General features: G+C 43.9%; 2 protein-coding genes across 2 annotated transcripts; one reads left to right on the forward strand and one right to left on the reverse strand.

The window, feature by feature from the left end:
• Positions 1–178: 178 nt before the first annotated feature.
• On the forward strand, positions 179–20,758 carry LOC123759854 (uncharacterized protein DKFZp434B061-like). The gene is made up of 2 exons (XM_045745111.2): positions 179–294; positions 19,828–20,758. The coding sequence occupies exons 1-2, from the start codon at positions 179–181 to the stop codon at positions 20,756–20,758; spliced, it is 1,047 nt and encodes a 348-aa protein (XP_045601067.2).
• Positions 20,759–21,018: 260 nt separating this feature from the next.
• LOC138360423 (uncharacterized) lies at positions 21,019–21,636 on the reverse strand. The gene has a single exon (XM_069320258.1). The coding sequence runs from the start codon at positions 21,634–21,636 to the stop codon at positions 21,019–21,021; it is 618 nt and encodes a 205-aa protein (XP_069176359.1).
• Between the last annotated feature and the right edge of the window lie 2,566 nt (positions 21,637–24,202).

The following is a 24,202-nucleotide window of genomic DNA, read 5'->3' on the forward strand; positions in this document are numbered from 1 at the left end:
GGCAGTAGTCGATACCCTACCTATAGCTGGGATTGACGTGATACTAGCCAACGACTTGGTGACAGATTGGAGCACCAATCATCCCAAGATTGCGGACGAGTCAGCCGGAACAACAAGGTCTGAGGTAACGGCAGGCAGTGGTAATATCCAGGTACAGTCAGACCCGGAATCAGATAACATGGTTAATCCTTCCTCTCACCTACAGATCGAGAGCATTCTAGCAGAGTCTCCTGAGTCGATTCCCGACAAGGAACATGAGGTTACGATGGCAGAGACAACTGAGCATGAAGAGAGGTCTCGTGTGCAAGCACCCACGGATACCCCAGAGTCTGGAGCGAAGGCGGATGTGTACTTGCGGTATGGCAAGGTACAGCGTTCATTGAACCGGCCAGAGAATCCCCAGACGTCGGAGGTATGTGAGGTATGTTCGAAAGGTCTAGTGCCCTCTTCGGTCCAAACCAGGCTAATGGTTATAGCCGGCTATGGACATTTCAAGCTCAGGAAACTTGTCCCTAAGTTAACCAAATGTTTCCTAGCGGTATTTTTTGTTCTCGTATGTGTTCTCAGTAAGGACCAGTGGACGACCCGACGGATGATGGCTCCCTTGAACATTGCGAAGAGACCCCAGGGATTGGAGACGTGCACTGTGAGTGTTGCAGTCGAAGAAGGGACCTGGAAGGTGATGGTAGATACAGGAGGTACGAGATATGATATGATGAGTGACTGTTTCCGACAGGTTGACACCCCCCGCGTGATTGCTGAGCCTAAATGCAGCGTTATACGGAACGTTGGTCGACCTGACGGTAGCAGAGCGAATGCCATCCTCGATGTACGAGCAGCCCTGTTGGAACTAGGTGTAGGCCTAGTAGGCGGGTATGCTGTAAGTACTGACTTGCCCACTGTCGCTGTCACTCTAAATGATCAGACCCCTGTATTCCAGGTTCCCGCATCCCTGAAGAACTGCCGGAACGGTACCAGAAATGCCGTCTGTGACCAACCATCATCGGTGCCACGACACAGGGAAGTGTCGAGTCGCCCCAGATCGAGTCTATACCAATCCTTACTCGAGACAAGTGAGAATATGACCCTGCTTGACATCGCAGTGGAGGTGTGGAAAGTCACATCAGGCAGGGCATTGTCTTCCATCTTCAAGCTTCCTTTGTGCCAGGGTTTCTCCTTAGGACAGTTCTGTGGACAAGACAGCCTCGCCGTTCCAGTTCTTAGTGTACGTGAGTCCATTTGGAGTTGTGTCCCCGTACTAATTTGGTTTGTGTTTCTCTTTATAGAACCCCAAACCAAATTCCTTTTGGTGGGGAGGTGTTACGGACCCGAGCCCAGCGTCCGAGCATGGAGCAGTGACGACCACGCCATCTGTGGGTCAGCTCCCGAAACCCCCTCCAAATGGACGGCGCCATCAAGTGAGGACAGGAAATACCAGCCACAAGGACTAGTTTCCCGTCCTGATCAGCTCATAACACAGCCGCTGCTGACCTCTGGTGAGGTGGCGCTTAGACAGCAACGCCATCTATGGAGTGGATAGGTGGGCGTTTGGGTCTGAGCCGGTGAGTGACGTGCCCTAGAGTGTCCCTAGTACTGATGACGTGTCTGATTACAGAGTCGACCTGGGACTGCTGTAATGGAAGTTGGATCAGTCTACCCAAGGCAGCCGTCTTGTCTCCAAGTGTTTGCTGCAGCAGCTGTGAGTCGCCCCCCGGATGAACACTGTGGTGTTACCCTGCCTGTGACGTGGCAGTTGAGGGATTGTCGTACCCGGGACTGACTGGTGGAGACGCTTAACCACTGGGGTGGTGTGGAAAGGAGAGTGACCTGTGGGATCACACGAGGCTCCTGACTAGGGCTCGCGACCTTAGTATCGATCGTGGAGTGGCCTAACCAGCGCTGCTGATTGGAACCTGCCAGCTACCGGCTGGACTTGTGGTTGATGGCCTCCATGATGGTGCCCCCAGTGGAACTGTGATTTGGCTGGCCTGTGGCCAGGGTAGACTCAAGAGAATCGAAGGATTCGTCGTGAGGCCACAAGAGGACCAAGAGCTTAGCACCGTTGAGCACCGTGAACGTCCAGAGTCTTCAGAGGAAGACTACGTTGTGTATTCTAGTGTTTATACCCCCCCCCCCTCGTGTAATCGTTTATATAGTATTTATGGTGATGGTAATAATTATACTATTAAGTTTTTGCCTTTATTTCCCTTCCCCTTTAATTTACTTGCGTTACGGATCACATCCCTTGAAAGCCACTACTAGCTTGGGGCCGGATACCCAAACTCTACTTACATCAGAGAAAGAACCCGGTTGCGACCCGAGAGGGCCGTAACAGGTTGTCCATGTTGATCTTAGCATAAATGCTGTTGAGACCATTTTCAATCTTCATGAGTTTTTCTCGGAGCTTATTGACGGTAATTTCTATTTTACTCATGCGAGCTGGAAGTTCTAACACCTCCCTCTGTAGGCTGGCGTCAGGCTTCCCAAGTAGGCGAGGGAAGGTTGCCAGGCTGTTGGTGTCAGGAACGGTGGTGGGATCATCCCGGGTGGGGGTCGGGCTGATGTAGTAGTGGGCTCATCCCGGGTGGAGGGGTTGACTGGAGTCGTGGGGGGTTGCCCCACATATGCCAAAGTTATAGGGGCATATGAGTTTTCTCTAGGGGATGAAGAACTCTGGATTTAGTTATAGAGATAACAAGACCACATTCAATGCTTTTAGCAGCGAATGAATCAAGTAGAGCTTGCAGTCTGGTTTGGGAATTTGCAACAATGCATATGTCATCGGCATAACAAATGACGGTTTCGTCAGGTAGTGTGGGAATATCAGTTGTTAATTTATGCATCAGAACATTGAACAGCGTAGGACTTAGCACTCCACCCTGGGGTGTACCCAACTCAAAGGGTGAACAACGTTTACTTTTGACCCCCTTGAAATGGACTGAGGCGGTTCTGTTACTCAGGTAACCCTTGAGCCATGTCAACAGTCTTCCCTTAACTCCAAAAGAGGCTAGCTGTTCTAGGATTATTTCTCTGTTTGCTGTATCAAAAGCAGTTTGGAGATCAATAAATGCCGCCTGAGAGTTTGGTCCCTCTCTGATAAAATACTCAGCAAAGCAAGTTTGTGTGCTTCTTCCAGGAAGGAAACCATACAGGTTAGGGGCAAGGTGGGGCTTGATTTGAAACATTAGTTTGACGAGAATAATCCTCTCAAGAACTTTACACATGCACGACGTCAGAGAAATGGGTGTAAATTTTTGTGCATTAGGCTTGGATATGGGTATTATGAGTCCCTGTGTCCAGCGGCCAGGTAAGACACTCTGCCTTAGAGTTTGATTAAACAATTCTAGCAAAGGGCTATTTAGCAGCTCAGCAAGTACTCTCATAGTGTTGTATGTGATGCCATCCTCTCCACGAGAGGTAGCCTTACCTTTCTTGAGTGCATTTTTAATTTCAAAGGGGGGTTATGCCATAGTTATCATCAGGCCCTATTTCACTACGGGTAATTTCAATATTGAAGTTACGATTTATTTTGGTACTAGCCAGATAGTTTTGCACATCTAGGGGCAGGCTGCTTATACTAGCAGTGCTTGCATATTGTCGAAGCAGCATGTCGGCATAGTCTACAGGTGAATGGTGATCAAGTTGACGACTGCTAGGACGAGAAATCTTTTTAATTTTATTCCACATTTGGGATGAGGATGTTGCATGATTGATGCCTTGCAGAAACTGTTCCCAGTGCTGGTTATACACCTGTTCCTTTAGCTCTCTAAACTCTCGGCTGGCCTTAAGAAATATGTTGAGGGTGTCAGCTGTTTTATGTGTTTTATACTGCTCAGCTAGGAATAGAACTCTGTCGTGCAGGGGCTTAAGGCGTGAGTCAGTGAACCACCTCTGTCCCTTCCTCACTGTTTTGGGTCTTGTGGATTTTACAACATTGTCATAAAAAGCGGTTACTTCAGTGACCAGGTCCTCATATAATGCATTGACGGTAGTAAAACAGTAAGTGTTATACCATTCAGAAATACGGAATTTGAAGAGCATCTGTAAATTTTCAGGGATATTAATTATTTTTTTTTGCAAAGCTTAGGGGTTTGACAGCTTCGTCAGGTAGTGTTGCTCTCCTCATTATAGCCTAAGGGAATTGCTCCCCCTCGTTATAGCTTAAGGCAGGGGTCTCCAAACTTTTCAATGTAAGGGCCACATTATATATTTCCCATATTTATGCGGGCCGGAGGAATAAAAAATGAAATTGCTATTTTGTATAACTAAGATAAAGGCATTGTCAAAGTACAGAGAAAAGAATATTGTACAGTGTTTGTGCTCCCTGAAACGGAAGCAGCGAAGCCCCACTCTCCTTCCATCCCCACAATATACAGTTATACACAACTGATTGGTTGTAATGCACAACACATACCTACCAGTATTAGTATCTGTGCGTCACACTATCGAGAGAGAGGAAAACTGACGCGGGTTGAGCGCCACCAGTCAGCAGCCCCAGCTTTGAATAATTCTGCGATGCCATTCGTACGATAATTATTTTTTCAAGGCCACCACACAGGGATTTGTTTGGAGGGCCGGATGAAATTATGTGGCGGGCCGGATGTGGCCCGCGGGCCATAGTTTAGAGACCCCTGGCTTAAGGGAAGGCCTAAGGAAAATTAAACATAGTAGCAGATGCACTTTCTGGATTGCCAAAACCTGGGGTGACTTAGAAAGGGGAAGGGAGAGCTATGATCTGCACAGATCATTACAATATATTAGAGTATCCAGTGTTGACTAGCATGAAGGAGATACAAAGATATCTAGGAATGTGTGGGTATTATAGGAAGTTCTGTAAAAATTTTGCAGCAATTGCAGCTCCTTTGACAAACTTGCTATGTAAAAATGTAAAGTTTAGATGGTCTCAAGAATGTCAGGCCCAAGGCTTCTACTGACGCCTAACCCAGATTTACATAATTCCCCCGTATGCGCTCGAGTTTTGTCAACCAATTAGTTCTACCTCTGACTAACTCACCCCGGTTAGGCTTCAGTAGAAGCCTCAGGATCCTTGTGGGAAATGATGATGATGTTCACGTGTATTAGGGGACTTATAAGCAATGACTGCCAAACTCCCCCTTCCACCCCTGAACCCTCCAAACATGTGTTCGCTTGCCCATCAGGGAAAACTTCTAGTGATCTTGAAATCTTGTGTAGTGGAGCCCTTCCACGAAGGTTAACTGCCAAAGTTGTGCTAAAGTATGTTCAAAACGACTCTATAGCTGGAAATGACCGACAAATTGTACTAGACCATTGGATGCAAATGTGTGACATTGGTAATAACTAAGAAATGTTCCTGGACTTATACTTTAGTGCAATAGATAATATGTATATATATAATATATATTAAGTGAACTAATAATATCAATATATAATGCTGACTTTAAATGCACAATTAACTAAGTTATCCGTCCTAAGCTGGAACATTGCATCCCTCAAAAAAAGGTTCTCAGATTTACATCACAAAGTAACAACTGAACACATCGATATTGTATGTCTCCAGGAGTGCAGAGTTCCCGCAAGATCCTCACCCCCGAAATTGCCCTCATTTGTTTCTTACAACCTCAGATCCAGTAACTCTTGCATTCTATACATCAAACAATCCCTACCCCATCAACTTCTGCCAGAAAAACAAACTGCCGGTCAACAGTATCATGGAGTGAGGATCTATGTGGGCAACTCTGTTCTCAATGTATTTAATCTATATGCTCCAGCAGGAAAGTTAAATTATATTGATCTTCCGGCCTGCGCTCAAGCAGAGCCCACCATCATTCTTGGTGACTACAATGCTAGACACAAGGACATTGGTGGCTCTCGCTTCAGTAACGGTAATGGGAATCAACTGCTGTCGCTACTAAATAGTCACAAAGATGTGCAGATTGTGGGTGACCTTGAACCCACGCTTATTTGTGGAGGCATTCTAGACCTCTGTGTTGGTTTCAACGTCTCTCACGTCTGGTGCACATCATCTATTGTAACAGATTTGTTGTCAGATCATCACCCTAGATTGACTACTCTATGTATAGGAAATACCATCCTGCCCGGTGGGACTTTCAAACGCAAACGGCTCAGTGTTCCTCCTGCTCGACGTGAAGACTTTGTTGCTCATGTGTCAGAGTGGTACAGCACTTATGATCCCTCCACAGTCCAGACGTTTAACGACGGTCTAGTACAGAGCATTCAGATGTTTGCTGACCCTTTAGGTCGGCCCCCTGCACCATCCAATAGTCGGAACGATATGAAAGGTAATAAACGCCATGCCTATTACAATGACCCCAAACTGGGTACTTTGAAACGCACTGCCAGACGAGTTGAGCTTGCATATAGGGAAACACGTACGCCAGCAATGCTCAAGCTCTTTCAGAAAGCCCTAGCCAAGGCGAGGGAGCGCATGACAGAGCTCAGGCAAGATAACTGGGAAACTTTTGTTAACAGTCTCAACTCTCACACCCCCCTCAGCCAGGCATGGAAGGATATTAAAAGAATTAAAGGTGATAAGATCGGCCAAGTAGCACACCCTCACCCTCTACACAGAGCAAACGAGTTAGTCGATGCTTGGGCAACCACCTCTAGCTTCAATAATCTTCCCCCAGACATACAGTTCAGATTAAATGCTGGTTACGGAGATCGAGAAAGGCTCGTTGACTTCATGCTCCACAAGGAAGATGAATGCAACGTGCCATTTACTGAGTTTGAATTACTCGCGGCCGTAAACAAAGGCAAAGCCACATCCCCTAGTGAAGATGGTATCACTTATGACATATTGCGTCTGCTCCCTTTAGTACCAGGGAATCCCCTACTTGAGCTGTATAATATGAGCTATGTTACTGGGGGGCTTCCTAACTCTTGGACCAACAGTATAATCATTCCAATTCCCAAGCCAAATCAAGAGAATACTTTCCGCCCAATTTCCCTTACTAGCTGCATTTGCAAAACATTCGAGAGAATGGTCCTAAACCGTCTCCTCCATAGAATAAGAACCATGCTATCCTCCCAGATATATGGCTTCATGCATGGAAGGAGTGTGCATCATTGCATCACCACCTTTCTTACCCTGCACACTGAAAAGTCATATACCACCTTCCTAGATCTCAAGTCTGCCTTTGATATTGCAAATAGACATGTTATCTTGAGTGAGCTTGCAAGAATGAATATTGGTGGTCGGCTTCTTTGTTGGATCAGGGGTTACTTATCCAACAGGAAGTCATCTGTATTTTTCCAGGGGCATAGGAGTGTAACAAGAGACTTTGAACTAGGTACCCCGCAGGGTGGTGTCCTCAGTCCTACCTTATTTAATATCTTAATAAACATGCTGTTAAACTCTATACCGAGCAAACCCAACGTCCACATCATTAGCTATGCTGATGATATAATGATACACACCGCTGGGTATGCTAACACGCAGAACACTCTTAACTCCGTATTAGACTCATGTCAGGACCTAGGTTTAATTATCTCAGCAGAGGAAACAAAGATACTAAATCGGCGCCCACCCAGGCAGGGGGGAGCTGTTCGCAAGATGCAACTGTCTGATGGCTCCCAGCTTGACTATGTAAACAGATTCAAATACCTTGGCCTTGAGGTGCCACTGTATGGACCTGTTGTATTCAGACTCTGTCGTCAGTATAAAGAGAGGCTCCGAGCTCTCAAGGCTGTTGCAGGTTATCACTCAGGCTATGGTGCCAATGTCAGAATTGTCAAAATGATGTACCTTGCATACATCAGATCTTTAGTGGATTATGCTGCACCTCTGCTTGTTTTGATGCCTGAAAGAAAACTTGGAGGGCTTAAAAAATTGCAGAACGAAGCCTTGAGGATAATCCTTGGGTGCCCTCGTACCACAAAGATACTTAATGTGAGAAAGGAACTTAATATTCTGAGCGTTGTTGATCGTGTTACTGAAATTAATTGTCAAATTGGTATAAAAATGCTTAGGCTAACTCATCCAAATCCTTGCACAGAAGCCCTCCAGAATTTCTATATTGAAGATCAGCATTGTTCCAAATGGATAACAAAAACTGGAACTCAACTCAGAATATATCAGGTTCATGATTTGTACCAAGAGAAACAACAACGGCACTTTCCTGCACCGTGGGAGGTTACACACTTTCCAGTTTTAATCCTTCCCTTTCCACCCAAGAAGCAAATTAGAGATCAGCCCAAGCTTCGTCTTGAGGCAAAGCGCAACGCCTTAAGCCATATTGATACTCTGTCCACAGAGCATTCTCTCTCTCAAATCATATACACTGATGGTTCCCTACACCGCACCACGTGTGCAGCTGGAAGTGCAGTTGTCCTGACAATGGGCGATGGCTTGTACTTTGAGTGGGGAGTCCGTATAAACAATTGGGCCTCTACCCTTCAGACCGAACTATTTGCCTTGATCCTTGCACTGAAATGTGTACAAGTCTCCAAACTTGATACATTAATTGTAAGTGACTCCTTATCATCCTTAAATGCTCTCAACTCATTAAGACATAACTGTAACATGCTCGTGTCCGAAGCTAGACACAAATACAACAAAATTATTAAGGATGGTAACAAGAGTCCATTTCATGTGGTCTCCATCTCATGTTGGCCTCCGAATGCATGATAGAGCTGATAAGTTAGCCAAAGAATCTGCCTTTAAAGGAGCCGTTGAGTGTAACCTTGGATTGTCAATGAGCAATCTGAGAGCAGCAGTACACCGAGAACTTCAACAAGATCTTGTAGATCTGAGGCAAAGTGAAATTGACACCAGTAATTCCATCTATCATCATACTATCATGCAAGAGGAGCCACACATCTACGGATCATCCAATAAAATCAGCAGACTTCTAGATGTTACTACTGCTCGGCTTAGACTCGGTTACAAGTATCTCTGGGAATTCTCATTATTTGCTGATGTAGACCTGACCAAATGTAAACTGTGTCAACAAAATTATTCGCACACCCTCCGTCACTATGTGATGGAATGCGAAAAGATACGTGAATTTAGAGACAATTCTATAACCAATGTTCCAGCGATGTGTAAATATTTCATTCAAAATGATCTGCTACCAGAAATTTTAGCCAAATATCCCCAGTTTGCTAACTGGTAGGTAGTAACTGAGTGATTGTAACCTATCCACCGCTGCCCACTGGATGGGGGGCGGTGTGCAGGACAAACATATAAATTTTGACATTAGCTCTCCACATATGTCAATTGCTTAATTTAGAACCTGTACTTGAGGTCGATCTCGAACCCATTGTTGATGTGACGACTTATATTGAATTTTGTAACTAGCTCATCAAAATTGTAACTTGCTTAGCTAAATGAATTGTGGGGTTCAGTCCCTGAGCCCATTATGTGCCTCTGTAACCCTTTCCACTACCGCCCACAAGATGGGTATGGTGTGCATAATAAATGAACTAAACTAAAGAAGCAGTCAAGGTTGCAAGTCTTTTACCATGTTGTGGTACAGTTGAGTATAGCACGTCTGGGAACACTCAGCAAGGTACTTATTAATATGTTACTATGTATTATTATGGATGAAAAATCCGAAAAAAATACTTTTTTTTTAGAAAAAAGCGTTTCATTACAACAGCTGTTGCGCGTTGGCGATCTCAGATTAAAATATATTTTCATAAAATTAAAACATAAGATAACTGTGTAATAATATTATTAATTTTTAATATTTTTAAATTACTTAACATGCCTATTAATAACGTTTAAATTATAATTTTAACTGTATTAAAGAAAATTATAATATAGAACAGCAATTTTATAATATAGTTAACATTTATAAAATGTTTCATTTTATTCTGTATATCGAGATATTCTTAGGTTTGAACTATGTTTAGGATTGTTATTCTTGCTTATCGGAAACAATTAATAAATGTTCAAATGTTTTTACATATATAACTTTGTATACTTCTGTTATTCCATTATATGTAACAAAATACATATATAAGATAAAGTAAAATATTTCCCAAAAGATAAATTTTGAAATTTAGAATAGTATACCAGAGAAATTTTCGGCATTTGTTAAATTCGTGAAAAAGAGTTACATACTTATTTATTATTTATTTACTTATTTATATATACAAGAAGGTACATTAGGTTTATGAGCGCATATAGCATTAATGTTTTTACATTCTTGTAAAGCCACTAACACGCATAGCGTTTTTTAGTGGGGTCTGGGACTATTTAACCTACTGTGGGAACCCGTTCTCGTTATAACACAGCACATATGTGATTAAATGCTTATAGTCCTTATGTTGCTAATTTGAATAGTACCTATGTACTTACCTAGTTATGCTTCCGGGGGTTGAGCTCTGGCTCTTTGGTCCCGCCTCTCAACTATCAATTAACTAATGTACAGGTTCCTGAGCCTACTGCATGGGCTCTATCATATCTACACCTTTTAAGCTGTGTATATATGGATTCAGCCTCCACCACATCACTTCCTAATGCATTCCATTTGTCCACAACTCTGACACTGAAAAAAATCTTTCTAACATCTCTATGGCTCATTTGGGCACTCAATTTCCCCCTATGTCCCTTAGTGCGTGTTAAATGTTAAATGTCTTTTGGTAAATCAACCCGCTCTCGCACAAGACAGCACATATATGACATTAATGCTTAAAGTCAATATGTTGAATATGAATTAGTACAAATGCTACAGTACTAGTACTAGTACTAGTACAGTATTAGTACTACATTCAGGGGTCTGCAGTCTCCGTGGTGTAGTGGTAAGACACTCGCCTGGCGTTCCGCGAGCGCTATGTCATGGGTTCGTATCCTGGCCGGGGAGGATTTACTGGGCGCAATTCCTTAACTGTAGCCTCTGTTTAACGCAACAGTAAAATGTGTACTTGGATGAAAAAACGATTCTTCGCGGCAGGGGATCGTATTCCAGGGACCATAGGATTAAGGACTTGCCCGAAACGCTACGCGTACTAGTGGCTGTACAAGAATGTAGCAACTCTTGTATATATCTCAAAAAAAAAAAAAAAAAAAAAAAAATGTGGTATATACCCAGTTACATTTTTTCCAAGGCCCAAACTCTTCCTCACGTACAAAGTTACGTCTCGCAGTACCCGTCCATCGCCATAGACAGCAGAATAGTAGTGATTAGCTCACTTATAATGAAAATTGTAGTTTTCAGGTCTCACACGGGTTGTGAAATTTACCTGCTATTGTCCATGTTCTTAGAATTTACAGATCAGCTACATCCTACTGAAGTTTCGTAGTTTTGTTTTAGGAAATATTATTGTTCTTAGTAAATTATAATAAGCACTATAAATTATTACATAGAATAATAGTGCTTCACCAATCAACATTATATACACTAGTTTGTGTTTTAAAAATCTTTAAAGAATGTATTGTAGGAACGTCAACAGAAAACGATGTTACGTTTGAATGTCTATAGGGTAAACTACTTCAAACAGGATGGTATAGTGTTGTAACGTACGTTTATGTTACGTTGTTGGGTTGATTAGATACACAGTGTTTAGTGAGTTTCATATTTATTTAGTAGTCCTGGATACAGCAGTGTCATAGACGTTGAGACGAAGGCTGGAGCAGAGCAGAGAGCTGAGTGTGGCCGGCGTCGCGGAGCTCTATGTGAGAGAGCGTTGTAGCTGGATGAGGTCGTAGTCTGTTGTCTGCTCTGTGTCGAAGCTGTAGCGTCTTGGGTCGATTAGAACTGCCCACGTCGAGTACTACATTCTTGACTGGAGATTGTACTGTTTGATATTCATCATATCGCTTGCATATATGGTGATTACACCTCAGCTCCCTCCAACAAGGTGAGACGAGTATTACCTGTAATTGGGGAAAAGATTGTAGCTTCTGTAATTATTGTTAATTAGTTATGCTATTAAGATAATGGAGCGAGTATAAGATTAACTCGCTACAGTGTCTACTACCTACTGTAGGATGGGTATAGGGTCCACTACCACCTGTTAGGTGGGCATAGGGTCCACTAACACCTGTTAGGTGTGTAAGGGGTCCTTACCACTTGTAGGATGGGTCTGGGGCCCAATAACTATCCATAGGATAGGTGATAGGTATGGGGTCCACTACCGCCTACTGGATGGGTATATGGTCCACTACTACACACAGAATGGGTTTGAGGACCACTATCATCTACAGGATGAGTATGGGGTCCACTACTGCCCACAGGATAGGTATATGTTCCACTTCCGCCCGATGTGTGTGTGGCGTCCACTATACCGCCCACAGGATGAGTATGGCATTCATTGCCGCCCACAGCATGAGTATAGGGTCCAGTTCCGTCCACGGAATGGGTATATGGTTAACTACCGCCCACAGGATGGGTATGGGGTTAACTTTATTTTTTTTATATATATAGAAGAGTTGTTACATTCTTGTACAGCCACTAGTACGCGTAGCGTTTCAGGCAAGTCCCTGGAATACGACCCCCACGAAGAATCGATATTACAACCAAGTACACATTTTACTGCTGAGTTAAACAGAGGCTACAGTTAAGGATTTGCGCCCAGTAAATCCTTCTCGGTCAGGATACGAACCCAGGACAAATTAAGAGCTCACCTATAGGTGAGCTCAATTAACTACCACCCATAGGACACGTATGCGGTCCACTACCGCCCACAGGGTGAGTATTGGATCCATTACCGACCACAATATGCTTACGGGGTCAGGTACCTTCCACAGGATAGGTATGGGGTCCACAACCACCCATAGGGTGGGTGTGGGGTCCACTACTGCCTACAGGATGGCTATGGGGTCACTATACCACCCACAGGATATGGGCATGGGGTCCAGTTCCGCCCAAAAGATTGGTATGGGGTGCACTACCGCCCACAGAATGGGTATGGGGTCCACTACCACCCACAGGATGGGTATGGTGTCCACTACCACCCACAGAATGGGTATGGGGTCCACTACCGCCCACAGGATGGGTATGGGGTGCACTACCGCCCACAGGATAAGTATGGGGGTCCACTACCGGCCACAGGATTGGTATGGGGTCCACTACCGCCCAAAGGATGGGTATGGGGTCTACTACCGCCCACAGGATGGGTATGGGGTGCACTTCCACCCTCAGGATGGGTAAGGGGTCCACTACCGCCCACAGGATAAGTATGGGGTCCACTACCGCCCAAAGGATGGGTATGGGGTCTACTACCGCCCACAGGAATTTTATGGGGTCCACTACCGCCCACAGGATGGGTATGGGGTGCACTACCACCCTCAGGATGGGTATGGGGTCCACTACCGCCCACAGGATAAGTATGGGGTCCACTACCGCCCACAGGATGGGTATGGGGTCCACTACCGCCCACAGAATGGGTATGGGGTCCACTACCGCCCACAGGATGGGTATGGGGTGCACTACCGCCCACAGGATGGGTATGGGGGTCCAATAGCTACCGCCCACAGGATGGACATGGGAGTCCACTAGCGCCCACAGGATGGGTATGGGGTCAACTACCCCCCCACGGGATGGGTATGGGGTCCACTACCGCCCACAGGATGAGTATGGGGTCCATTATCACCCACTACCACCCACAAATAAAGAGCAACATTAAAAAAAACTTGGAGCACAATTTCACAAATATTGGGATCAAAGAAGATTTTAAATAACAAACCAACACTCCTGTCCAATAACGATGGTCAGCTTTCAGCCTCTGGTTCTGCTATTGAGTTCAATAGGTTCTTCTCTTCCATTGGGTCATCCCTTGCAAATGATATTTCATCTTCCAGTACTGATGTTAACAACTACAGACCTATATCAATCCTGCCTAACTTGTCAAAAATATTCGAAAAGCTAATCTACAAGCAGCTTTACTCTTTTCTAGCCAAACACAATATACTTAGCTCTTGTCAATATGGCTTCAGACCCAAAAAAAGCACTAACGATGCACTTATTAGTATGATTAACTTAATTCACGCAGCTCTTGATAAAAAGGAGTTTCCTGTTGGGTTATTTGTGGACCTGCGTAAGGCTTTTGACACTGTCAACCATCAAAACCTTCTTCTTAAATTGCATCATTATGGAGTCAGAGGACACTCCCTGCAATACCTCAAATCTTATCTTACTGACAGGCTCCAGTATGTTTCTGTGAATAATACAATTTCTCCCACCCTACCCATCAACATTGGTGTTCCTCAGGGCAGCATACTTGGCCCTCTCCTCTTTCTCATCTACATTAATGACCTTCCAAATGCCTCCCAACACCTCAAACCAATTCTATTTGCTGACGACACAACCTTCATTTACTCCAGTCCTGACCCCCTTGCTCTAAATGCCACAGTAAATACTGAGCTAGAGAAAGTCCATCTTTGGCTAACTGCCAACAAACTCACCCTTAACATTGACAAAACGTTTTATATTCTGTTTGGCAATAAATCCTCTAATCAGATAAATCTCAAAATAAACAATACCCAAATTTGTAACAAATTAGATGGCAAATTCCTTGGCGTTCTCATCGACCACAAGCTGAATTTCCAGGGTCACATTCTAAATATATCAAAAAAAGTTTCAAAAACTGTTGGCATTCTTTCTAAGATCAGATATTATGTACCCCGCCCTGCCCTGGTTACTCTCTATTACTCCCTCGTCTATCCATACCTCAACTATGGTATTTGTGCTTGGGGTTCTACTACCCAAAATCGTTTACGTCCTCTCATTACCCAACACAAAGCTGCTATTAGGACAATATCCAACTCTGGCCCCAGACAGCACTCGGTACCCTTACTCAAATCTCTGAATATGTTAGATATTAAGTCACTGCACATTCTCTCTTGTGTATTATACATATATAAAACGCTGAACTGTAATGCCAATCCTGACCTCAAAAGCTTCATTGAAGGTTGTAACAGAAACCATGAGCACCTCACCAGGAATAAATACAGTTTTGATATTCCTAGAGTACGACTTAATCAAACTAGAAATGCTCTACAAATCAAGGGACCCAGAATGTGGAATGACCTTCCCAATCATGTTAAAGACTGTACCTCTCTCAACCAGTTTAAGATAAAAACTAAACACTACCTAATAAATTCCCTGTAACCCACCTCACTCCTTTATTGTCAACCCATGTCTGTTATTTTATTATTATTATTTTTTTTTTAATCAACACTGTTTGTCAACCTATTGTATTTGTGCTGCTTTTTCAGTCATGTTCCCCCTTTTTTGTATCTTTATTTGTATTTGTTTTCAACACTTTTTATTCTTTATGCTCAATTAGTATTAAGTTCTAGATATTAATGTTTTTCTTGCCCGAAACGCATTGCGTAATAGTGGCTTTAGGCATTGTATGTACTAGCTCTATCTTTATATCAATCCATTAATGTAACATCACTTGTATGTATGTACCTTACCTGAATAAACATATTTATTTATTTATTTATATTTTTATTTATCTTACAGGTAACTATCCACAGTCTCTGTACCTAAAGTATATTAATTTCACTGACGTCAATGAGATAATCCTTTTCCTTTGAACCAAGTCTAGTACCCTCGAGGAGATACCAACTTTAATTTACAAAAAAGCCTCCAGATCTTTATCCCCTGCTATTGCATTGCTCTTCAACAAGTCATTTGAACTCCAAACCTTTCCAGATATTCTAAAAAAAAGCAAGAGTAACCCCTGTCCACAAATGTGGTGATCTCACAGATGTTAACAACTACAGACTTATATCAATCCTGCCTAACTTGTCAAAAATTTTTGAAAACTAATCTACAAGCAGCTTTACTCTTATCTAGCCAAACACAATATACTTAGCTCTTGCCAATATGGCTTCAGACCCAAAAAAGCATTAACGATGCACTTATTAGTATGATTAACTTGATACATGCAGCTCTTGATAAAAATGAGTTCCCTGTTGGGTTATTTGTGGACCTGCGTAAGGCTTTTGACACTGTCAACCACCAAAACCTTCTTCTTAAATTACATCATTATGGAGTCAGAGGACACTCCCTGCAATACCTCAAATCTTACCTTACTGACAGGCTCCAGTATGTTTCTGTGAATAATTTAATTTCTCCCACCCTACCCATCAACATTGGTGTTCCTCAGGGCAGCATACTTGGCCCTCTCCTCTTTCTCATCTACATTAATGACCTTCCAAATGCCTCCCAACACCTCAAACCATTTCTGTTTGCTGACGACTCAACCTTCATTTACTCCAGTCCTGACCCCCCTTGCTCTAAATGCCACAGTAAATACTGAGCCAAGTAAAGTCCATCTTTGGCTAACTGCCAACAAACTCGCCCTTAACTTTGACAAAACTTTCTATATTCTGTTTGGCAATAAATCCTCTAATCAAATAAATCTCAAAATAAACAATACTCAAATTTGTAACAAATTAGATGGCAAATTCCTTGGCGTTCTCATTGACCACAAGCTGAATTTCCAGGGACACATTCTAACTATATCAAAAAAAGTTTCAAAAACTGTTGGCATTCTTTCTAAGATCAGATATTATGTACCCCGCCCTGCCCTGGTGACTCTCTATTACTCCCTCATCTATCCATATCTCAACTATGGTATTTGTGCTTGGGGTTCTACTACCCAAAATCATTTATGTCCTCTAATTACTCAACACAAAGCTGCTATTAGGACAATATCCAACTCTGGCCCCAGACATCACTCGATACCCCTACTCAAATCTCTGAATATGTTAGATATTAAGTCACTGCACATTCTCTCATGTGTATTATACGTATATAAAACGCTGAACTGTAATGCCAATCCTGACCTGAAAAGCTTCATAAAAGGTTGTAGCAGAACCCATGAGCACCACACCAGAAATAAATACAGTTTTGATATTCTAAGAGTACGACTTAATCAAACTAGAAATGTTCTTCAAATCAAGGGACCCAGAATGTGGAATGATCTTCCCAACCATGTTAAAGACTGTACCTCTCTTAACCAGTTTAAGATAAAAACGAAGCTATACCTAATAAATTCCCTGTAACCTACCTTACCCCTCTATTGTCAACCCGTGTCTGTTTTTTTATTAAACGACGCTGTTTGTCGACCTAATTGTATATGTGCTGCTTTTTCAGCCATGTTCCCCCCTTTTATCTCTTTTTTTATTTGTTTTCGACACATTTTATTCTTTATGCTCAATTAGTATTAAGCTTTAGTCATTTAAGTTTTTCATGCCCGAAACGCTTTGCGTAATAGTGGCTTTAGGCATTGTATGTACTAGCTCTATCTATAAATCCATTATTCTTTGTAAAATCTCTTGCATGTATGTATGTACCTTACCTAAATAAACATGTATTTATTTATTTATTTATTTATTTATTTATTTATTTATTTATTTATTTACAAGATGGGTATGGGGTTCACTACCACCCACAGGATGGGTATGGGCTTCACTACCACCCACTAGATGGGTATGGAGTCCACTAGCACCCACAAGATGGCCAATGCCATCTTGGCAATACTGAGACTTTCCTAGTCTCAGGTGGAAAATAGCAAACAATAATATTATACCAGGAAATCTATCGGGACCTAACCAACCACAGATTAGAGAACTACTTAGATTCTGTGACAAATTTTCACTCAATCAGCAGATATCGGAGCCAACGAGAAATGAAAATATTTTAGATCTGGTCTTTACGAACAATGAAGACATTATCAGAGACATTACGATATCAGATACCACATACTCAGATCACACGCTCATTGAAGTGCAAACGACCATCAATACTCAAAATAGACCTAAAACGTTGATAAAGCGAGAGGGGCTATTCAGTAAATTAAATTTTAATAATAAAAGGATAGACTGGGAGATAATAAACAGGGAACTTACAAACATTCCATGGGAAACTGTTCTAAGTAATACAAGTCCTACAGAAGGAATAGAAAAACTGACTTCGGAAGCGTATCAAGTCTGTCTGAAACATGTTCCTTTGAGGAAAGTCAGAAAGAGATCCAACGTAGAAAGAGAACGCAGACGACACTATAAACGCAGGAAAAAAATAACGGAACTGCTTATGCAGACACGAATTTCCCGTCAAAGAAGGAATAATTTAAATAGGGAGATTGAAGAAATCGAGCGGAAATGGAAACACTCATATGAAACCTGAAGAAAGGCAGTTAGAACAGAAAGCAATTCAGGAAATAAAGAAAAATCCAAAATATTTCTTCTCATATGCGAAATCAAAAGCAAAAACCACTGCCAGTATTGGACCTATTCGTACAAGTGAAGGTTCATACACGGAGGATGACAAAGAAATTAGTGAAATCCTAAAAAAGCAGTATGAGGACATGTTTAGCACTTCAATAAACAACATGAAAGTGGAAGATCCAGATAATTTCTTTATGCGAGATATTCAAACCCCTGTAAATATAACTGATATCAACACAAGCGCACTAAATTTTCAAAGAGAAATTGAAAACATGCCCATGCACTCGGCCCCAGGTCCAGACTCATGGAATTCAATATTTATAAAGAAATGCAAAGTGCCGGTAGCACAGTCACTCAGTATAGTGTGGAGGAAGAGCTTGGACACGGGGGAGATACCAGATGCACTTAAAGTAGCCCCTCTACACAAGGGAGGGAGCAAAGCATTGGCAAAGAATTATAGACCAGTTGCACTAACATCGCACATCATAAAAGTATTTGAGAGAGTGATTAGGAGTCAGGTCACCAATTTCATGGAGACCAATGACCTTCACAACTCAGGCCAACATGGATTTCGAGCGGGAAGATCGTGCCTCTCACAGCTACTTGAGCACTACGACAAAGTCACTGAGGCATTAGAAGAAAAACAGAATGCTGATGTGATATACACGGACTTCGCAAAGGCTTTCGATAAATGTGACCATGGCGTGATAGCACACAAAATGAAGTCAATGGGAATAACCGGTAAAGTAGGACGCTGGATTCTCAGTTTTCTGTCAAACAGGACTCAGCGAGTAACGGTCAACCATATAAAATCTAGTCCAAGTGCAGTTAAAAGCTCTGTACCTCAGGGTACAGTCCTTGCACCGCTGCTTTTCCTTATTCTCATATCAGATATAGACAAAAATACAAGTCACAACTTCGTATCATCCTTTGCAGATGACACAAAAATCAGTATGAGCACGGTATGGCTCGTCCGGTGGCGGGAATTTCTGTTAGCCAATCAGAACCACCGGGCGAGGTAACGAGTGCTGGCCGGAGCATGTGGAGAAACAGACCTCTACTCTCCTCCATTCAGTCAACATGCTGTCGTCACTTTCGGATGTTTGACCAACGGACCCAACTGTTCCAGTATGCTCCACCCACGCCAAAGGAAACGGACGTGAGGACCTAGCGGCATGGTAAACGTCTCTGAGGTCGTGGAAGGCACCGTCATTGATAGTTAGAGGCGTTGAGGTAACACACAGTTTCCGAATAGTGGTCCTAATTACGGAAAAGTGGATGATCTATAAGTGGGAAGAACAATCGGACAAGAGACGACCATTTCATGGTCGCAGTCACTTTCTATATATATATATATATATATATATATATATATATAGATATATATATATATATATATATATATATATATATATATATATAACTGTACTTATGTACAATACTTTAATATATATACGTGTAATATATTGTATATAATGTGGATCGAGATATATCTGAATATATCCATGATGAAGTTTTTATACAAACTTATTTTCTTGTCCTCTGGCAGACCTCAGCACAAAGTGTGTCGCACCTGACAATAGGTCCGGCTGAGGGTGACACCTGAACAAATTAATGTACCCCGTTATTTTACAACGAAACATAAGATAAGCACTCAGAATAAACCTATTTTAAATGTGTTGGGTTGTCGACAGTTCGATCCCAACACGAGCCAGCATAAAGCACACGACAGAAGGCAGCCCTCCACGAGCCAGCATAATGCACGTGACAGAAGGCTGCCCTCCACGGGCCAGCATAATGCACGTGACAGAAGGCTGCCCTCCACGGGCCAGCATAATGCACGTGACAGAAGGCTGCCCTCCACGGGCCAGCATAATGCACGTGACAGAAGGCAGCCCTCCACGAGCCAGCATAATGCACGTGACAGAAGGCAGCCCTCCACGAGCCAGCATAATGCACGTGACAGAAGGCAGCCCTCCACGAGCCAGCATAATGCACGTGACAGAAGGCTGCCCTCCACGGGCCAGCATAATGCACGTGACAGAAGGCTGCCCTCCACGGGCCAGCATAATGCACGTGACAGAAGGCAGCCCTCCACGAGCCAGCATAATGCACGTGACAGAAGGCAGCCCTCCACGAGCCAGCATAATGCACGTGACAGAAGGCAGCCCTCCACGAGCCAGCATAATGCACGTGACAGAAGGCAGCCCTCCACGAGCCAGCATAATGCACGTGACAGAAGGCAGCCCTCCACGAGCCAGCATAATGCACGTGACAGAAGGCAGCCCTCCACGAGCCAGCATAATGCACGTGACAGAAGGCAGCCCTCCACGAGCCAGCATAATGCACGTGACAGAAGGCAGCCCTCCACGAGCCAGCATAATGCACGTGACAGAAGGCTGCCCTCCACGGGCCAGCATAATGCACGTGACAGAAGGCTGCCCTCCACGGGCCAGCATAATGCACGTGACAGAAGGCAGCCCTCCACGAGCCAGCATAATGCACGAGACAGAAGGCAGCCCTCCACGGGCCAGCATAAAGCACGTGACAGAAGGCTGCCCTCCACGAGCCAGCATAATGCACGTGACAGAAGGCAGCCCTCCACGAGCCAGCATAATGCAGTGACAGAAGGCTGCCCTCCACGGGCCAGCATAATGCACGTGACAGAAGGCAGCCCTCCACGAGCCAGCATAATGCACGTGACAGAAGGCAGCCCTCCACGGGCCAGCATAATGCACGTGACAGAAGGCAGCCCTCCATGAGCCAGCATAATGCACGTGACAGAAGGCAGCCCTCCACGGGCCAGCATAATGCACGTGACAGAATGCACGTGACAACGTAAACTTGTCTCATTGTCAGAAATGGTCAAGAAACTATTAAATTCTTTATATATAATTCTGTGCACCAGAAATCTTGGCAAAATTGTCTAAAATTAGATCACTGGAGGTCGTACGTGTAGTGTCTGTGTCGTCCCTGCGCCGTTCACTGGAAGTCGTACGTTCAGTGTCTGTGTCGTCCCTGCGCCGTTCACTGGAAGTCGTACGTTCAGTGTCTGTGTCGTCCCAGTGCCGTTCACTGGAGGTCGCACGTGTAGTGTCTGTGTCGTCCCTGCGCCGTTCACTGGAGGTCGTACGTGTAGTTTCTGTGTCGTCCTTGTCCCGTTCACTGGAGGTCGTACGTGTAGTGTCTGTGTCGTCCCTGCGCCGTTCACTGGAAGTCGTACGTTCAGTGTCTGTGTCGTCCCAGTGCCGTTCACTGGAGGTCGCACGTGTAGTGTCTGTGTCGTCCCTGCGCCGTTCACTGGAGGTCGCACGTTCAGTGTCTGTGTCGTCCTTGTCCCGTTCACTGGAGGTCGTACGTGTAGTTTCTGTGTCGTCCCAGTGCCGTTCACTGGAGGTCGTACGTGTAGTGCAGTCTTTGCAGTCTTCGTGGCGTAGTGGTAAGACACACGCCTGGCCTTTCGCGAGCGCTTTGTCCTGGGTGGAGGATTTACTGGGCGTCATTCCTTTACTATAGCTTCTGTTTACCCAACAGTTAATTGAGTACCTGGTTGTTAAACGATTTGGCGGGGTCGTATTCTGGGGAATATTAAGATTAAGGACTTGTCAGAAACGTAACGTTTGCTAGTGGCTGTACAGGAATGTACTCTTGCATATATAAATAAATAAATAGTGTCTGTGTCGTCCCTGTGCCGTTCAAAGCAGGTTGTGCATACAGGTGACTATTATTCACTCTGCCAGCATCCCTCTCTAGGGATGGTGGCCTGCCCGTGGAGGGTTCCCCACTCCCTGAGTAAGTTGCTGAAGATAGTGAACTGAGGTCCCCCCATTACCTTCCCATTCCTTGCTTCTGCTGCACTGTCTTTCTCTTCTCTCGCTACGTCCCTCTGCACATTCTTTATTTCCTTACTATCAGAAGATTGCTCTTCCTGGATAGGATGGCATCTTTTGTTGCCTCGTTGGTGAACACTGTTATTAGTGAAGCGTGATTAGTTTTCTGTTTTGGCTTAACAGAGAGTGGCGGAAATACTTAAGAACATAAGACCGTAAGAATAAAGGTAACTGCAGAAGGCCTAATGGTCCATACAAGTCAGCTTCTATTTATAACCACCCAATCTCATTCACATAAATGTCTAACCTACGCTTAAAACAATCAAGGGATCCTACTTCAATTACAATACGTGGTAATGGGTTCCAGAAATGAACAACTCTGTTACCGAACCAGTATTTACCCAGGTTTTTCCTAAATCTAAGCTTATCCACTTTATACCCATTGTTTCGTGTTGATACTTTTAATATCTTATTAATATTCCCTTTGTTACTTGGTACATTGTGGTAACGATGTTGTAGTTGTTATCTTGGTTATCTTGAGATGATTTCGGGGCTTAGCGTCCCCGCGGCCCTTTCCTCGACCAGGCTTCCTGTTTGTTACACATCAACAGGAAGCAGCCCGTAGCAGCTGTCTAACTCCCAGGTACCTATTTACTGCTAGGTGAACAGGTGCACCAGGGTGAAAGAAAAGTCTTGCCCATTTGTCTCCGCCTCCACCGGGGATCGAACCCGGAATCTCAGGACTACGAATCCGAAGCGCTGCCCACTCAGCTGTCAGGCGTGTTATTATATCATCTTTGAGAACCAGCATATCCATGTTGGAAGTTGGGTGAGGGTTCAGTAGGTGTGAAGGGCAGGTGTAGCCCCAGCACCAGCCAGCCAGGGGAGGAAGTATTAGGGCGGGTGTGAAGGGCAGGTATAGCCCCAGCACCAGCCAGCCAGGGAGGAAGTATTAGGGGGCGAGGCGCCGCCGCCAGCCCCTAGCAACAGTCCCGCCTCCCAGTGTTGCCAGTGCTCGCCTCCACCACCCCGCCGCCCAGCGTTGCCAGTCTCCCCACAACAAAGAAAATATGTCCTTCACCACTTATTTTAGTTTTATATATTTAGCACCAGAGTCCTGTACACCAAGAGTCATGAACACCAAGAGTCTGTACACCAAGAGTCTGTACACCAAGAGTCTGTACACCAAGAGTCATGTACACCAAGAGTCTGTACACCAAGAGTCATGTACACCAAGAGTCATGTACACCAAGAGTCATGTACACCAAGAGTCTGTACACCAAGAGTCATGTACACCAAGAGTCTGTACACCAAGAGTCATGTACACCAAGAGTCTGTACATCAAAAGTGCTGTGTATCAGGAATTCTGTACACAGAGTCTTGTACACCAAGAGTCATGTACACCAAGAGTCTGTACATCAAAAGTGCTGTGTATCAGGAATTCTGTACACAAAGAGTCTTGTATATCAAGAGTACTGTACACCAAGAGTCTTGTACACCAAGAGTACTGAACACCAAGAGTCTTGTACTCCAAGAGTACTGAACTCCAAGAGTCTTGTACACCAACAGTCGTGTAAATCAGGAGTCCTGCACATCAGGAGTCCTCTAAATCAGGAGTCTTGTGCATCAGGAGTCCCGTACACCAAGAGTCTTGTACACCAAGAGTCCTGCATATCAAGAGACTTGTACACCAAGAGTTCTGAACACCATGAGTACTGTACACCAAGAGTCTTACACAACGAGTTCTGTGCACAAAGAGTTCTGTATATCAAGAGTCTTGTACACGAAGACCTATATACATCAATAAAATTGCACAATAAGAGTCCTGTACATCAAGAATCCTGTACATCAAGAGTTCTGTACATGAAGAGTCCTGAACACCAAGAGCTCTGTACACCAAGATTCCTGTACGCAAATTAAATTTTGGCCTGAGGGGCGAGTTTATTGGGCAGCGTCACTCATCCTGTGAGTGGACACACCGCCATAGCGGCATGTACAACACTCCCCAATAGGAAGAAAACCCGCTGGGTTGTTCATCCTGTCACTTGTACCCAGACACAGCTGGGACTTGCTTAACTGTCTCGTGTGAACAGCTCCTCAAACAAGAAGATTAACATCTGTCTACCCTTAAAAGTTTACGTTATCTTGCGGGTGCAAAATGGGTAAATCTTTTAAGAACAGTATAAATATTTGACAAATAGTGTTTTCCTAACTCAAACAATCTGGGGGTTTATTGAAC

Source organism: Procambarus clarkii, chromosome 8 (genome assembly GCF_040958095.1).
Source record: "Procambarus clarkii isolate CNS0578487 chromosome 8, FALCON_Pclarkii_2.0, whole genome shotgun sequence".
Taxonomy (NCBI): Eukaryota; Metazoa; Arthropoda; class Malacostraca; order Decapoda; family Cambaridae; genus Procambarus; species Procambarus clarkii.

What these genes read in the sequence shown, in the direction of transcription:
- LOC123759854 (XM_045745111.2), top strand. Translation starts at nt 179, where the DNA reads ATGGTTAATCCTTCCTCTCACCTACAGATCGAGAGCATTCTAGCAGAG. An exon ending in ACAACTGAGCATGAAGAGAG is followed by an intron (nt 295 to 19,827) that starts GTCTCGTGTGCA and finishes GGTTGTCGACAG; the next exon opens with TTCGATCCCAACACGAGCCA.
- LOC138360423 (XM_069320258.1), bottom strand. Translation starts at nt 21,636, where the DNA reads ATGACGCCCAGTAAATCCTCCACCCAGGACAAAGCGCTCGCGAAAGGC.